Source organism: Tachypleus tridentatus, chromosome 13, assembly GCF_004210375.1.
Source record: "Tachypleus tridentatus isolate NWPU-2018 chromosome 13, ASM421037v1, whole genome shotgun sequence".
NCBI classification, from domain to species: domain Eukaryota; kingdom Metazoa; phylum Arthropoda; class Merostomata; order Xiphosura; family Limulidae; genus Tachypleus; species Tachypleus tridentatus.
The window spans coordinates 257,453,094-257,469,826 of record NC_134837.1 but is presented as its reverse complement, the minus strand read 5'-3'; the positions used below and the strand labels follow the sequence as shown (position 1 = coordinate 257,469,826).

Sequence of the window (16,733 nt, the reverse complement as noted above, 5' to 3'; positions counted from 1 at the left end):
TAGTTACATCAACACACAACAGACAGTACTGTTATATTTATATAGATAAGTAGTTACATGGATACACAACACACAGTACTGTTATATTCATATAGATAAGTAGTTACATCAACACACAACAGACAGTACTGTTATATTTATATAAATAAGTAGTTACATGGACACACAACACACAGTACTGTTATATTCATATAGTTTAATGTGAATTTAATTTTGTCATAACAGATCCAAAGTGTTATGGAAACACAAGATAACATTACTAGTTAAAGTGTTATGGAAACACTAAAATCAACGCTTCTCTAATTCAACTGAGCTATACATTGTATCTCTTCTCTAATTCAACTGAGCTATACATTGTATCTCTTCTCTAATTCAACTGAGCTATACATTGTATCTCTTCTCTAATTCAACTGAGCTATACATTGTATCTCTTCTCTAATTCAACTGAGCTATACAATACTATGATCCACGGCTCTTGCCCTTATTTTGTAAGAGTTGTTTTATCTATTAGTTTCTCGACTTTAGTTATAGAAAACTGGAATTTATTTCCTGGAACTTCCATAGAGTTAGACAGTTACTGTCACAACATTTTTCGAGCTGTTATCGCAAAATATTTTGTTTTCTACAGATCTACTTGAGAAAGCTCGTGTGATCTCCCAACAAGCCGCTGAGCGATCTTACCATATCTTCTATCAGCTCATGTCCGAGGGTATTCCTGGGACAAGAGGTCAGTTAAGTCTCTAGATTTCTCTTATGACTAAAGCTCAAAAAACAGTTTCGCTAATCTTACATAATTTCGTTTTTTCATCATCCAGAAAAGAAGTAATTCGCAAATCCATACTTAAAGTCTTGTTGCGTAAAATTAACCAATAATTATTTTCTTATTGGCACAAGAGCTGTCACTTGAAAATGCGTATTTAAAATACTAGTGTTTGAGATTATCACCCAAGTTGTATTTTCCAATACGGAGTTTCAAACTGGTTTAAGCAGGTATTTGTAAGTTCTATTTATGTACAACACCAAGTAGGCAAAATATTTAAGAATTCTAAGCATCCATTGCTACATCCAGTGCTGACGAGGCCTTTCACAAATACCAGGGTTCATCAGGTGAAAATGCTAAATTTTCATTTACTAAACACGACGGAAAAAGAAAAAACGACTAAATTTTTGTCACCCCCACCAGTGACTGGCTGTAAACTTGAAAAGTTGTGACCCCACCAGAATTTAGGATCGAACCCTGCAGTGGGCACAGCACAAATAGCCCATAGTGTAGTTTTAAGCTTAATAAACGATTTCCACGTTAACTAGTTTCATCGTTAGTTTTTTGCTTTGAAAAATCATTGGATAGACTTAGGTTTTCAAATTATAAGAGGCCCCGGTATGGCCAGGTGGTTAAGGTACTCGACTCGTAATCTGAGGGTCGCGGGTTCGAATCTGTGTCACGCCAAATATGCTTGCCCTTACAGCCGTGAGGGCGTTATAATGTGAAATTCAATTGCATTATAAAAGAGTAGCCCAAGAGTTGGCGGTGGATGGTAACGAATAGCTGCCTTAAATTAATAAATTAGGGACGACTAGTGCAGATAGCTCTCGTGTAGCTTTGCTCGAATTTCAAAAACAAACTTAAATTTTCGAAAGTCTCGCGTGTATTGTTCCTTGGTAGGATGGCGGTGATTTTGCAGACTTGAAGTGTTAAAATTCAGGGTTTGATTCATTACAGTGGAAACAGCAGATAGCCAAAAGAGGCTTTGTTCTAAAACTAACAAACAAGCTGGCGTGCCTTATTTTGTATTATTGTAGAAAGGAAGGTTTCTTTTGAATATATAAATAGGTAAATTTTCCATAAAATCCTATCACGTGACCCCTATTTAAAATGTTACACGGTTAAATAACCACCACCAGGATCTTACGTGTAACCGAAAACCTCAAGTACCGTAACGTGTATGCGTGTTGTTTTTCTTTCACGTTTTACAGCAAACTAAAAATATGCTCTCGTAGTACTACCAAACCCACAAACTTAAGTGACGTAACATTCAAGTTTCTAATGACGTAAATATCTATTTGATCCAATTACAGAGAAACTGCTTCTCTCCGACGATATTTACGAATACCATTTCGTATCTCAGGGTAAAACTGATATTCCAAACGTTGACGATGGAGAAGAGATAAGACTGACTGACGTAAGTATTTTAAATAAATATCTCTGTCGTGACGCTAGATGGCGATTTTGTTTTTTAAACAACCAGAATCGCTTGTTTGTTTTAAATATTTAACCTTGTTTTCGAAAAAAATTCACTCCTCACAATGATATATTTCTTACAATAAATTTTAAGTTTCACATAAAAGCAATTTTATAAATACTCGGAGAAAAAAGTTATGTAATAAGTGTAATCTTGCACATTTCTGAAAGTGAACATGTTTCAATACTTTCTCATTATTGCGAAAACAAAACCAATAAATGTATTACATGTATACGTATTGTGTTGGGTGTGTACACGATTAATTGCGTCTATTGCAATTAGTTGTTTTGATGTACTGTGGATCTAACATTCTGAACAAATTTACCATGAGAAGAAATTTCTAAAACTCTGATATTTTGTAACGAGGAATTAAAACACAGATAAAACAAACAGATTAAATTAATTAAAAAAAGATAAAATTATAACAGTATTATACAGGTTATTCAAAAACAGACTTAATTGTAGAGCAGAAGTTGCATTATTGTTATTTAAAGTTAGGAGCTAATTTATATAATACGTAGACTGTTTTTAATTAATTAAAAGTTTAAATATTGGATGATCCAGATGAGAATAGTGACGTTTTTAATAATATTAGCATGCTTTCGATGTCCTGGGATTCAATGAAACTGAGAAAGATAACATCTACAAGATTGTCGGTGCTGTTATGCACTTGGGTGAGATGAAGTTCAAACAGAGACCCCGAGAGGAGCAGGCTGAGGCTGATGGCACCGCAGAGGGAGAACGGGTGGGGTTCCTGCTGGGTGTGAACCCTGCTGACCTCTACAAGAACTTTTTGAAGCCTAAGATCAAGGTCGGCGCAGAGTTGGTTACTCAGGGAAGAAATAAAGATCAGGTGAGACCAGCGCGATCTCTAATTTAGAAACAAAACGAAACTCGTCCATGATGAGACGATTCTGGTAGCGATGCACTCACTGTTCGCGTTGATTATATATAACAATATTATATATACCTGATTCCAGTACATATTATTGAGAAAAATCATTCTTAAAACCGTGTTGCTTTCATAGCAACGACAGTAAATATATAAACCAAATTTTTCGATCTAATCGAACGTGGCTACTGTTGGGATTACGGCCGAAAAGACAAGACATATAGTGTTGCGAATTTCCAGAATCAGTGCGTTGCAGCCGTTTTGAGTTGCTGTTTTTTCCTTATGCACGTTCTTGAAACACATTATTTGATATGTAAGTTGTGTCCTAGTGTAAGAATAGTAGCAAAATCAAAACAACTATAATGTTGTAAGGCTTAAAAAAACTGTCGATAAGCTCCCGGTTGACGTTGTTAGTGTTTGTTTTTAACGTTACACTTCGTTTTATTATACTGAGTTCACTATAATCTGTATAGCTAGTGTGCTTTCATCTGTTTTCTAGTGTATCTACTCCATCGGTGCTATGGCCAAGGCAATGTTTGACAGGTTGTTTAAATGGCTTGTGAAGAAAGTTAACGAAACCCTTGACACCAAGCAGAAAAGACAGCATTTTATTGGTGTACTGGATATCGCCGGATTCGAAATCTTTGACGTAAGCCGTGAGAAATACCTTTTTTAAGTGTTTCTCAAATCGACGATCACTGTACATGATACTATATTGAATATGAAATCGACACCATGATCAATCAACCATTCATTTCTGGTTTTTTTTTTAGTCATTTTTCATATATGGACAAGGTGATGTAACCACTTACCAACGTAACTTGCATCGTAATTTTGCGTTTATAATTCATGTCGCAGAATTAACTTTTCTAAACTGACTTATTATGTTCGTGAGTTCTGAAGCTACATTTAATCAACAATATGTAAATAAATGTAAGTTGTGTTTTTGTTTTCCGACTGTTCTGAATTATTTTAACCTAACACTATCGTAACGAATTTTTCTTGATGTTGGCTATTAGGAAAAAAAAACATACATTGTTTAGTTTGCGACGTTAATTTAAGAGTGTTTTGGCTCGTTATTCTTGTGGTTACTAGATGACGCCACGGTACTTTTATATTATAGTTCAACGGCTTTGAACAACTGTGCATCAACTTCACCAATGAGAAACTGCAACAGTTTTTCAATCACCACATGTTCGTTCTGGAACAGGAAGAGTACAAGAAGGAAGGTATTGACTGGGAATTCATTGACTTTGGTCTTGACTTACAAGCCTGCATTGAACTGATTGAAAAGGTGACTTTTTATTTTCTCTTCATCTGCAATACATGTTCAGCTTTAATTAGATTTAATTCTTGGTGTAAGCGAAACCATATTTTTCCTTCTTTGGTTTTCAGGCCCGGCATGGCCAAGCGTGTTAAGGCGTTCGACTCGTAATCCGAGAGTCGCAGGTTCGAATCCTGGTCGCACTAAACATGCTCGCCTTTTCAGCCGTGGGGGCGTTATAATGTGACGATCAATCCCACTATTCGTTGGTAAAAGAGTAGCACACGAGTTGGCGGTGGGTGGTGGAGACTAGCTCCCTTCCATCTAGTCTTACACTGCTAAATTAGGGACGGCTAGCGCAAATAGCCCTCGAGTAGCTTTGTGCGAAATTCAAAACAAACAAATTTTTGTTTTTTCTCTCACTCTTTCATTTAACTAAATCTTTTTGATAGAGGTGTTAAATAAAAACGTAATTTTTTTTTAAAGTGAATACTTTTCAAAGAGATAAATATGGCCCATGGGGGAAAAAAAGCAGAACTTCGAAGGAGTGAGACAGTTTAATGCAATAAACTTTTATCTCTTAGCCCATGGGTGTCCTGTCCATCCTGGAAGAAGAGTCTATGTTTCCCAAAGCCACTGATAAGTCCTTTGAAGAGAAGCTGAAGAATAACCACTTGGGAAAGTCTCCTAACTTCATTAAGCCTAAACCACCTAAGCCAGGTCAGGCAGAAGCTCACTTTGCTATTGTCCATTACGCCGGAACAGTGAGTCACTCAGTTGATTTATCCTTTTCAAACTCAAAAAGTTAATTGTTTTATTCTATATAACATTTGGTGACTAGAATGTTTTCACTCAACTTTTGACTCTTGTAATCTTATTAAGAAATATTTTAACAAATTATAATTTTCGTAGACGATCTTAATTCTTTATAATTTGTTTAAAGGAAGTAAAATATTTGTTAATTAACATGGCTTAATATCACTATATTTGCCTAATTAACGCGGCTGTCTTTCTAAACAGTTTTCATTCAGTGGATAAAACAGATTAGAATTATATATACTAGATCCGTAGAAAATAACTTTTCGTTACAGTTATTAACATCCTATCAAGGTGTGGCTTATTTTATTCGGTTCTTTCGATCATTTGGGCGCCTTTTACAAAAACAAGTGTCCTTGTCCCTCTATTTTTATAGGTGCCCTACAACTTGACCAACTGGCTTGAGAAGAACAAGGACCCCTTAAATGACACGGTTGTCGACCAGTTTAAGCATGGTCAGAACCAACTTGTAGTTGCTATCTTTGAAGACCATCCGGGTCTTGGAAGTGGTGATCAAAGCGGTGGAGGTGGTGGCAAAGGTAGGCAAAAGTTGTGACGTTTTGACATGTGAACTGAAGTAAATCATATACTTTTTAAAACTTACTATCAGTAGCATTTCGTGTTGTTTTTTATTCTAATTTGGCAGAAATAATGAAAACGTGATATGTTTTCATAACTGTAGATGTCTAGAAAGATATACAGTTTTATGCTACTTGTTACTAAGAGTGTGATATTTGACAAAAATAGTTAGAAAAAAAAATTAAAATATTCGAATGTTTAGAGCTAATAGTTTTGATTGACATAATCATTGTTATTTTTGTTTAATTTGTTTTCAGGGCGTAAGAAGGGCTCTGGCTTCCAGACGGTATCTGGATTATACAGGGTAAGTACCATTGATAATTAAGGAGGGAGTCTCCTTTCATTATTTTACTTTTAAATAAAATGTTGAATAACATAAGTATAGATTACAGCTTTAACAACTTACTAATTCGATAAATATTGTTTTGTTTTGAATAATGACATATTAAGGAAAAGTCACCGTTGATTTCATCATTAGTATATATTATAATATAGTTCTTGGATAATATAAAAGTCTTTTATGTCTTGAATAGGTGTTTAAATGCACTGTTAAAATACATCAATAAACTTATTTACCTGCAATTCTAAGGTGTTGAAACCTAAAATGTCCTACTTATTTAAAAATTTCTTACTCGAGATAAATAAAACATTCAATAAAATATTAATTATAACATTCAATAAAACAGTCAATATAAACATTCAATAAATCATTAAATATAACATTCAATAAAACATTAAATATAAACATTCAAAATAACATTAAATATAAACATTCAAAATAACATTAAATATAAACATTCAAAATAACAGCTTAAATCACTTTCTTATTTTTTCAATTGTACATTTCTTCTTTAAAAAGTTCGTGAAAATCAAACTGTAAAAAACCAGTAAAGATTTAATAAAAGAATCTCATCTATTCTGAACCAGTAAATATTTAGTAAAGGAATCTCATCTATTCTGAACTGGTAAAGATTTAGTAAAGGAATCTCATATATTCTGAACTGGTAAAGATTTAGTAAAAGAATCTCATCTGTTCTGAATCAGTAAAGATTTAGTAAAAGAATCTCATCTGTTCTGAACCAGTAAATATTTAGTAAAGGAATCTCATCTATTCTGAACTGGTAAAGATTTAGTAAAAGAATCTCATCTATTCTGAACCAGTAAATATTTAGTAAAGGAATCTCATCTATTCTGAACTGGTAAAGATTTAGTAAAAGAATCTCATCTGTTCTGAACCAGTAAATATTTAGTAAAAGAATCTCATCTATTCTGAACTGGTAAAGATTTAGTAAAAGAATCTCATCTATTCTGAACCAGTAAAGATTTAGTAAAGAATCTCATCTGTTCTGAACCAGTAAAGATTTAGTAAAAGAATCTCATCTATTCTGAACCAGTAAATATTTAGTAAAGGAATCTCATCTATTCTGAACTGGTAAAGATTTAGTAAAAGAATCTCATCTATTCTGAACCAGTAAATATTTAGTAAAGGAATCTCATCTATTCTGAACTGGTAAAGATTTAGTAAAAGAATCTCATCTGTTCTGAACCAGTAAAGATTTAGTAAAAGAATCTCATCTGTTCTGAACCAGTAAATATTTAGTAAAAGAATCTCATCTGTTCTGAACCAGTAAATATTTAGTAAAGGAATCTCATCTATTCTGAACTGGTAAAGATTTAGTAAAAGAATCTCATCTATTCTGAACCCGTAAATATTTAGTAAAGGAATCTCATCTATTCTGAACTGGTAAAGATTTAGTAAAAGAATCTCATCTGTTCTGAACCAGTAAATATTTAGTAAAGGAATCTCATCTATTCTGAACTGGTAAAGATTTAGTAAAGAATCTCATCTGTTCTGAACCAGTAAATATTTAGTAAAGGAATCTCATCTATTCTGAACTGGTAAAGATTTAGTAAAAGAATCTCATCTGTTCTGAACCAGTAAATATTTAGTAAAGGAATCTCATCTATTCTGAACTGGTAAAGATTTAGTAAAAGAATCTCATCTATTCTGAACCAGTAAATATTTAGTAAAGGAATCTCATCTATTCTGAACTGGTAAAGATTTAGTAAAAGAATCTCATCTGTTCTGAACTAGTAAAGATTTAGTAAAAGAATCTCATCTGTTCTGAACTAGTAAATATTTAGTAAAGGAATCTCATCTATTCTGAACTGGTAAAGATTTAGTAAAAGAATCTCATCTGTTCTGAACCAGTAAATATTTAGTAAAGGAATCTCATCTATTCTGAACTGGTAAAGATTTAGTAAAAGAATCTCATCTGTTCTGAACTAGTAAAGATTTAGTAAAAGAATCTCATCTGTTCTGAACTAGTAAATATTTAGTAAAAGAATCTCATCTGTTCTGAACCAGTAAATATTTAGTAAAGGAATCTCATCTATTCTGAACTGGTAAAGATTTAGTAAAAGAATCTCATCTGTTCTGAACCAGTAAATATTTAGTAAAGGAATCTCATCTATTCTGAACTGGTAAAGATTTAGTAAAAGAATCTCATCTGTTCTGAACTAGTAAAGATTTAGTAAAAGAATCTCATCTGTTCTGAACTAGTAAATATTTAGTAAAAGAATCTCATCTGTTCTGAACTAGTAAAGATTTAGTAAAGGAATCTCATCTATTCTGAACTGGTAAAGATTTAGTAAAAGAATCTCATCTGTTCTGAACTAGTAAAGATTTAGTAAAAGAATCTCATCTATTCTGAACCAGTAAAGATTTAGTAAAAGAATCTCATCTGTTCTGAACCAGTAAAGATTTAGTAAAAGAATCTCATCTATTCTGAACTGGTAAAGATTTAGTAAAAGAATCTCATCTGTTCTGAACTAGTAAAGATTTAGTAAAAGAATCTCATCTGTTCTGAACTAGTAAATATTTAGTAAAGGAATCTCATCTATTCTGAACTGGTAAAGATTTAGTAAAAGAATCTCATCTATTCTGAACCAGTAAATATTTAGTAAAGGAATCTCATCTATTCTGAACTGGTAAAGATTTAGTAAAAGAATCTCATCTATTCTGAACTAGTAAAGATTTAGTAAAAGAATCTCATCTGTTCTGAACTAGTAAATATTTAGTAAAAGAATCTCATCTGTTCTGAACTGGTAAAGATTTAGTAAAAGAATCTCATCTGTTCTGAACCAGTAAATATTTAGTAAAGAATCTCATCTATTCTGAACTGGTAAAGATTTAGTAAAAGAATCTCATCTATTCTGAACCAGTAAAGATTTAGTAAAAGAATCTCATCTATTCTGAACCAGTAAATATTTAGTAAAAGAATCTCATCTATTCTGAACCAGTAAATATTTAGTAAAGGAATCTCATCTATTCTGAACTGGTAAAGATTTAGTAAAAGAATCTCATCTATTCTGAACCAGTAAAGATTTAGTAAAAGAATCTCATCTATTCTGAACTGGTAAAGATTTAGTAAAAGAATCTCATCTATTCTCAACTAGTAAAGATTTAGTAAAAGAATCTCATCTGTTCTGAACTAGTAAATATTTAGTAAAAGAATCTCATCTATTCTGAACCAGTAAATATTTAGTAAAGGAATCTCATCTATTCTGAACTGGTAAAGATTTAGTAAAAGAATCTCATCTGTTCTGAACCAGTAAATATTTAGTAAAGGAATCTCATCTATTCTGAACTGGTAAAGATTTAGTAAAAGAATCTCATCTATTCTGAACCAGTAAATATTTAGTAAAGGAATCTCATCTATTCTGAACTGGTAAAGATTTAGTAAAAGAATCTCATCTATTCTGAACCAGTAAATATTTAGTAAAGGAATCTCATCTATTCTGAACTGGTAAAGATTTAGTAAAAGAATCTCATCTATTCTGAACTGGTAAAGATTTAGTAAAAGAATCTCATCTATTCTGAACTGGTAAAGATTTAGTAAAAGAATCTCATCTATTCTGAACCAGTAAAGATTTAGTAAAGGAATCTCATCTATTCTGAACTGGTAAAGATTTAGTAAAAGAATCTCATCTATTCTGAACCAGTAAAGATTTAGTAAAAGAATCTCATCTATTCTGAACCAGTAAAGATTTAGTAAAAGAATCTCATCTATTCTGAACCAGTAAAGATTTAGTAAAAGAATCTCATCTATTCTGAACCAGTAAAGATTTAGTAAAAGAATCTCATCTATTCTGAACTGGTAAAGATTTAGTAAAAGAATCTCATCTATTCTGAACCAGTAAATATTTAGTAAAGGAATCTCATCTATTCTGAACTGGTAAAGATTTAGTAAAAGAATCTCATCTATTCTGAACCAGTAAATATTTAGTAAAGGAATCTCATCTATTCTGAACCAGTAAAGATTTAGTAAAAGAATCTCATCTATTCTGAACCAGTAAATATTTAGTAAAGGAATCTCATCTATTCTGAACCAGTAAAGATTTAGTAAAAGAATCTCATCTATTCTGAACCAGTAAAGATTTACTAAAAGAATCTCATCTCTTCTGAACCAGTAAAGATTTAGTAAAAGAATCTCATCTATTCTGAACCAGTAAATATTTAGTAAAGGAATCTCATCTATTCTGAACTGGTAAAGATTTAGTAAAGGAATCTCATCTATTCTGAACCAGTAAATATTTAGTAAAGGAATCTCATCTATTCTGAACCAGTAAATATTTAGTAAAGGAATCTCATCTATTCTGAACCAGTAAATATTTAGTAAAGGAATCTCATCTATTCTGAACCAGTAAAGATTTAGTAAAGGAATCTCATCTATTCTGAACCAGTAAAGATTTAGTAAAGGAATCTCATCTATTCTGAACTGGTAAAGATTTAGTAAAAGAATCTCATCTATTCTGAACCAGTAAAGATTTAGTAAAGGAATCTCATCTATTCTGAACCAGTAAAGATTTAGTAAAAGAATCTCATCTATTCTGAACCAGTAAAGATTTAGTAAAAGAATCTCATCTATTCTGAACCAGTAAAGATTTAGTAAAAGAATCTCATCTATTCTGAACCAGTAAATATTTAGTAAAGGAATCTCATCTATTCTGAACTGGTAAAGATTTAGTAAAAGAATCTCATCTATTCTGAACCAGTAAAGATTTAGTAAAAGAATCTAATCTATTCTGAACCAGTAAATATTTAGTAAAGGAATCTCATCTATTCTGAACTGGTAAAGATTTAGTAAAAGAATCTCATCTATTCTGAACCAGTAAAGATTTAGTAAAAGAATCTCATCTATTCTGAACCAGTAAAGATTTAGTAAAAGAATCTCATCTATTCTGAACCAGTAAAGATTTAGTAAAAGAATCTCATTTATTCTGAACCAGTAAAGATTTAGTAAAAGAATCTCATCTATTCTGAACCAGTAAAGATTTAGTAAAAGAATCTCATCTATTCTAAACCAGTAAAGATTTAGTAAAAGAATCTCATCTATTCTAAACCAGTAAAGATTTAGTAAAAGAATCTCATCTATTCTAAACCAGTAAAGATTTAGTAAAAGAATCTCATCTATTCTAAACCAGTAAAGATTTAGTAAAAGAATCTCATCTATTCTGAACTAGTAAAGATTTAGTAAAATAATCTCATCTATTCTGAACTAGTAAAGATTTAGTAAAATAATCTCATCTATTCTGAACTAGTAAATATTTAGTAAAATAATCTCATCTATTCTGAACCAGTAAATATTTAGTAAAGGAATGTCATCTGTTCTGAACCAGTAAATATTTAGTAAAGGAATGTCATCTGTTCTGAACCAGTAAATATTTAGTAAGAGAATCTCATCTATTCTGAACTAGTAAATATTTAGTAAAATAATCTCATCTATTCTGAACCAATAAAGATTTAGTAAAAGAATCTCATCTATTCTGAACCAGTAAAGATTTAGTAAAAGAATCTCATCTATTCTGAACCAGTAAAGATTTAGTAAAAGAATCTCATCTATTCTGAACCAGTAAAGATTTAGTAAAAGAATCTCATCTATTCTGAACCAGTAAAGATTTAGTAAAATAATCTCATTTATTCTGAGCCAGTAAAGATTTAGTAAAAGAATGCCATCTATTCTGAACCAGTAAAGATTTAGTAAAAGAATCTCATCTATTCTGAACTGGTAAAGATTTAGTAAAAGAATCTCATCTATTCTGAACTGGTAAAGATTTAGTAAAAGAATCTCATCTATTCTGAACCAGTAAAGATTTAGTAAAAGAATCTCATCTATTCTGAACCAGTAAAGATTTAGTAAAAGAATCTCATCTATTCTGAACCAGTAAAGATTTAGTAAAAGAATCTCATCTATTCTAAACCAGTAAAGATTTAGTAAAAGAATCTCATCTATTCTGAACCAGTAAAGATTTAGTAAAAGAATCTCATCTATTCTGAACCAGTAAAGATTTAGTAAAAGAATCTCATCTATTCTGAACCAGTAAAGATTTAGTAAAAGAATCTCATCTATTCTGAACCAGTAAAGATTTAGTAAAATAATCTCATCTATTCTGAACTAGTAAATATTTAGTAAAATAATCTCATCTATTCTGAACCAGTAAAGATTTAGTAAAAGAATCTCATCTATTCTGAACCAGTAAAGATTTAGTAAAAGAATCTCATCTATTCTGAACCAGTAAAGATTTAGTAAAAGAATCTCATCTATTCTGAACCAGTAAAGATTTAGTAAAAGAATCTCATCTATTCTGAACCAGTAAAGATTTAGTAAAAGAATCTCATCTATTCTGAACCAGTAAAGATTTAGTAAAATAATCTCATCTATTCTGAACCAGTAAAGATTTAGTAAAAGAATCTCATCTATTCTGAACCAGTAAAGATTTAGTAAAAGAATCTCATCTATTCTGAACTAGTAAAGATTTAGTAAAAGAATCTCATCTATTCTGAACCGGTAAAGATTTAGTAAAAGAATCTCATCTATTCTAAACCGGTAAAGATTTAGTAAAATAATCTCATTTATTCTGAACCAGTAAATATTTAGTAAGAGAATCTCATCTATTCTGAACCAGTAAAGATTTAGTAAAAGAATCTCATCTATTCTAAACCAGTAAAGATTTAGTAAAAGAATCTCATCTATTCTGAACTGGTAAAGATTTAGTAAAAGAATCTCATCTATTCTAAACCAGTAAAGATTTAGTAAAAGAATCTCATCTATTCTGAACCAGTAAAGATTTAGTAAAATAATCTCATCTATTCTGAACCAGTAAAGATTTAGTAAAATAATCTCATCTATTCTGAACCAGTAAAGATTTAGTAAAATAATCTCATTTATTCTGAGCCAGTAAAGTTTTAGTAAAAGAATGCCATCTATTCTGATCCAGTAAAGATTTAGTAAAAGAATCTCATCTATTCTGAACTGGTAAAGATTTAGTAAAAGAATCTCATCTATTCTGAACTAGTAAAGATTTAGTAAAATAATCTCATTTATTCTGAGCCAGTAAAGATTTAGTAAAAGAATCTCATCTATTCTGAACCAGTAAAGATTTAGTAAAAGAATCTCATCTATTCTAAACCAGTAAAGATTTAGTAAAAGAATCTCATCTATTCTGAACTGGTAAAGATTTAGTAAAAGAATCTCATCTATTTTAAACCAGTAAAGATTTAGTAAAAGAATCTCATCTATTCTAAACTGGTAAAGATTTAGTAAAATAATCTCATTTATTCTGAGCCAGTAAAGATTTAGTAAAGGAATGCCATCTATTCTGAACCAGTAAATATTTAGTAAAGGAATGCCATCTATTCTGAACCAGTAAATATTTAGTAAAGGAATGTCATCTATTCTGAACCAGTAAATATTTAGTAAAGGAATGTCATCTATTCTGAACCAGTAAATATTTAGTAAAGGAATGTCATCTATTCTGAACCAGTAAATATTTAGTAAAGGAATGTCATCTATTCTGAACCAGTAAAGATTTAGTAAAACCAGTAAATATTTAGTAATGTCATCTATTCTGAACCAGTAAATATTTAGTAAAGGAATGTCATCTATTCTGAACCAGTAAATATTTAGTAAAGGAATGTCATCTATTCTGAACCAGTAAATATTTAGTAAAGGAATGCCATCTATTCTGAACCAGTAAAGATTTAGTAAAGGAATGCCATCTATTCTGAACCAGTAAAGATTTAGTAAAATAATCTCATCTATTCTGAACCAGTAAAGATTTAGTAAAAGAATCTCATCTATTCTGAACCAGTAAAGATTTAGTAAAAGAATCTCATCTATTCTGAACCAGTAAAGATTTAGTAAAAGAATCTCATCTATTCTGAACCAGTAAAGATTTAGTAAAAGAATCTCATCTATTCTGAACCAGTAAAGATTTAGTAAAAGAATCTCATCTATTCTGAACCAGTAAAGATTTAGTAAAAGAATCTCATCTATTCTGAACCAGTAAAGATTTAGTAAAAGAATCTCATCTATTTTGAACCAGTAAAGATTAGGTAAAAGAATCTCATCTATTTTGAACCAGTAAAGATTAGGTAAAAGAATCTCATCTATTTGAACCAGTAAATATTTAGTAAAAGAATCTCATATATTCTGAACCAGTAAAGATTTAGTAAAAGAATGTCACCTATTCTGGATTATTCCTGATCCTTTAGTTTCCTTTTCCCCCCAGGAACAACTGAACAAGCTGATGGCCACACTCCGAGCCACCCAGCCCCATTTTGTTCGATGCATTATTCCGAATGAAACTAAATCACCAGGTAGAAACCCGTCCACTATAACCACAAGAACGTTCATCCTTGTTAAGTTAAAAGATAAATCTCCAATCCACCAGGCATGGTGAACACAGTGTCAAGAATTTACCACAAAAGGAGTAACTTCGCGATTTGATTCCTTGTTAGAGTCCCATACTTTTCCACATTGCCAGCTTGTATCCAAGTGATACTGCTTTGTTTGCTATGTTGCAATAATTGTAATTTGATTGGTTTGAATTTCGCGTAAAGATACTCGGTAGCCATCTGCGCTAACTGACCTTAATTTAGCAGTAATAGACCTGAGGGAATGCATCATGTGGACACAACACACCGCCAATTCTTGAGCTGCTTTTTTAACCAACAAATAGTGAGACTTATTCTTACGGCTAAAAGTACGAGCATGTTTGTGGAAGGGGATTCGAACCCGCGTCCCTCAGATTACGGGTTAAGCGCCTTAACTATCCGTAATGGGCCTTTTTACAAATCATTCAACTTCCACTTTAATCAATTTAAAAATATAAAATCGTATATTATATGTTGTAACTGTGTTACTAAAACTTTATTGAAATGGAAAATGTAAGGTTGAAAGCTAGCCTTTCTACACAGCTCGAGTTAAGCCTAACTGTTTGATGTGAAAAACTCTTGACGCTGGGTTCACATTAAACACAAGACCTAAACCCTGCACTGTGAATCAACTACTTTACAAGAGTTAAATTCTACAGCTGTGTTTCATCCTTCATTAGTTCTGTGGACCCCCTCCAAAAAAAAAAATAATCTCACATCTCATCAATTAGAAGTTCGCTAGTTCCTGGATTGGTAAATTTTTTGAAATTTACTACTCATACAGAATATATTAACTAGCGTTCCTGTGTTCTACCTAACATTTCTATTATTTCTGACTAACAATTATTAACCTATTAATCGATGTGCATATTTGCGAAATAATACAATATAGCGAAGTAAAATATAGGCTGCAATGTAAAATAACCTCGCAATTTGTTTTAAAAGAATAACTCGATAATTTAAATACATAACTGAAACTATGGTGCTTACTTACAAAAGTGCTATGCCTAATGCTGCATACTAAATAAATGACAGCTCAGCGCAGAACACGTGTGCTTAGATTTGCACAGATAAATCTAACTATTTTCTGTTTTGTTTCGCCATCTTTAATGCTTCGTTTTTTGTGTTTTTTTAACTTTGTTTCTATAATACTAGTGAGTGTGCGTGTGTTGCTTTTAAATGGCGCTAACTGTCTAAGTCAATGCTGGGCTTACATTTCACTGCAGGAACAATTGAACAAGTTAATGACGACTTTGAAGAGCACTTCGCCCCATTTTGTACGTTGTATCATCCCCAATGAAATGAAAGCTCCAGGTAAGTGTTTGATAACCTAATAGATATCAAAACGGACGATCCTCAGATTAGTGATGTAATGAAAGAAACAGGTGAGGTGTTTTTGTTTTCTTTTGGTTTATAAAACATTGGTTAGTCATGTTGTATGTTTACATTTAGTTTCTATTGACGGTGATATTAGTTTAAGGTAACAAAACATAAATTTCTAGTTAATGTATACAAAACAGTGACCCTTAGCTACTGTTTCAAGCTGACTTTTCACGAGGGACAATTAGTTATCAAGAACCTTTCTCAGTATTTGGGTTTCCACAGACCCTGTATTAGGTTCTAATTTCAATTTAGTAAATCACTTCGTTTTTGTTTGTGTGTAAATTTTCAAGCAACTTGTAGGATTTTCGATCACGAAACAATATTTTTATATTTTTGCCTGGTGTCGCCCTCTTTAGGAGTGATCGATTCTCACTTGGTGATGCACCAGCTTACCTGCAATGGTGTACTGGAAGGTATCCGTATATGCAGGAAGGGTTTCCCCAATAGGATGATTTATCCTGATTTTAAACACAGGTAAGGCTTAACTAGACAACGCATCAAATCTGAATACGCTAAATTCATTGTACAACACTGATTTGTTTAACTCACGAGACAGTGAAATTAAAACAAAATTTTCGAAGTCTGACAGTCTCTTTAAACATAAATTGTTTCTGATTACATCATCTGCATCCTCGAAAAGAATAGACAACTCTTTTTGTCGTCCTACGGTCTTCGGTGGTTCTTTGAAGAAACTTCACACGTAAAATTAGTATTTGTTTTAGATATCTCTAATTGTAGCATGTCATTTCACGTGTGTTCAAAAACACATACTCCAAACCAGTCTGTGCCCTTATAACGACTGTATTATTTTGCTTACAAACACATTATACATTAATACTA

The 16,733-nt window shown here is 31.6% G+C and overlaps 1 protein-coding gene across 10 annotated transcripts in view; it reads left to right on the top strand.

Annotated features, from left to right (window-relative positions):
- The window catches only part of LOC143240946 (myosin heavy chain, muscle-like), a 49,098-nt gene that overhangs the window by 11,416 nt on the left and 20,949 nt on the right, over nucleotides 1-16,733 (top strand). For 7 of the 10 annotated variants that reach the window (XM_076484224.1, XM_076484233.1, XM_076484234.1 and 4 more), the window contains 10 exons: nucleotides 629-727; nucleotides 2,077-2,180; nucleotides 2,836-3,093; nucleotides 3,632-3,781; nucleotides 4,256-4,426; nucleotides 4,981-5,160; nucleotides 5,589-5,751; nucleotides 6,049-6,095; nucleotides 14,366-14,453; nucleotides 16,250-16,367. In XM_076484224.1, the coding sequence (XP_076340339.1) occupies nucleotides 629-727; nucleotides 2,077-2,180; nucleotides 2,836-3,093; nucleotides 3,632-3,781; nucleotides 4,256-4,426; nucleotides 4,981-5,160; nucleotides 5,589-5,751; nucleotides 6,049-6,095; nucleotides 14,366-14,453; nucleotides 16,250-16,367 (1,378 nt within the window). Of the gene's footprint in view, nucleotides 1-628; nucleotides 728-2,076; nucleotides 2,181-2,835; nucleotides 3,094-3,631; nucleotides 3,782-4,255; nucleotides 4,427-4,980; nucleotides 5,161-5,588; nucleotides 5,752-6,048; nucleotides 6,096-14,365; nucleotides 14,454-15,736; nucleotides 15,825-16,249; nucleotides 16,368-16,733 lie in introns of all 10 variants that reach the window. The other 3 variants (XM_076484230.1, XM_076484232.1, XM_076484231.1) reach the window with 1 other exon arrangement.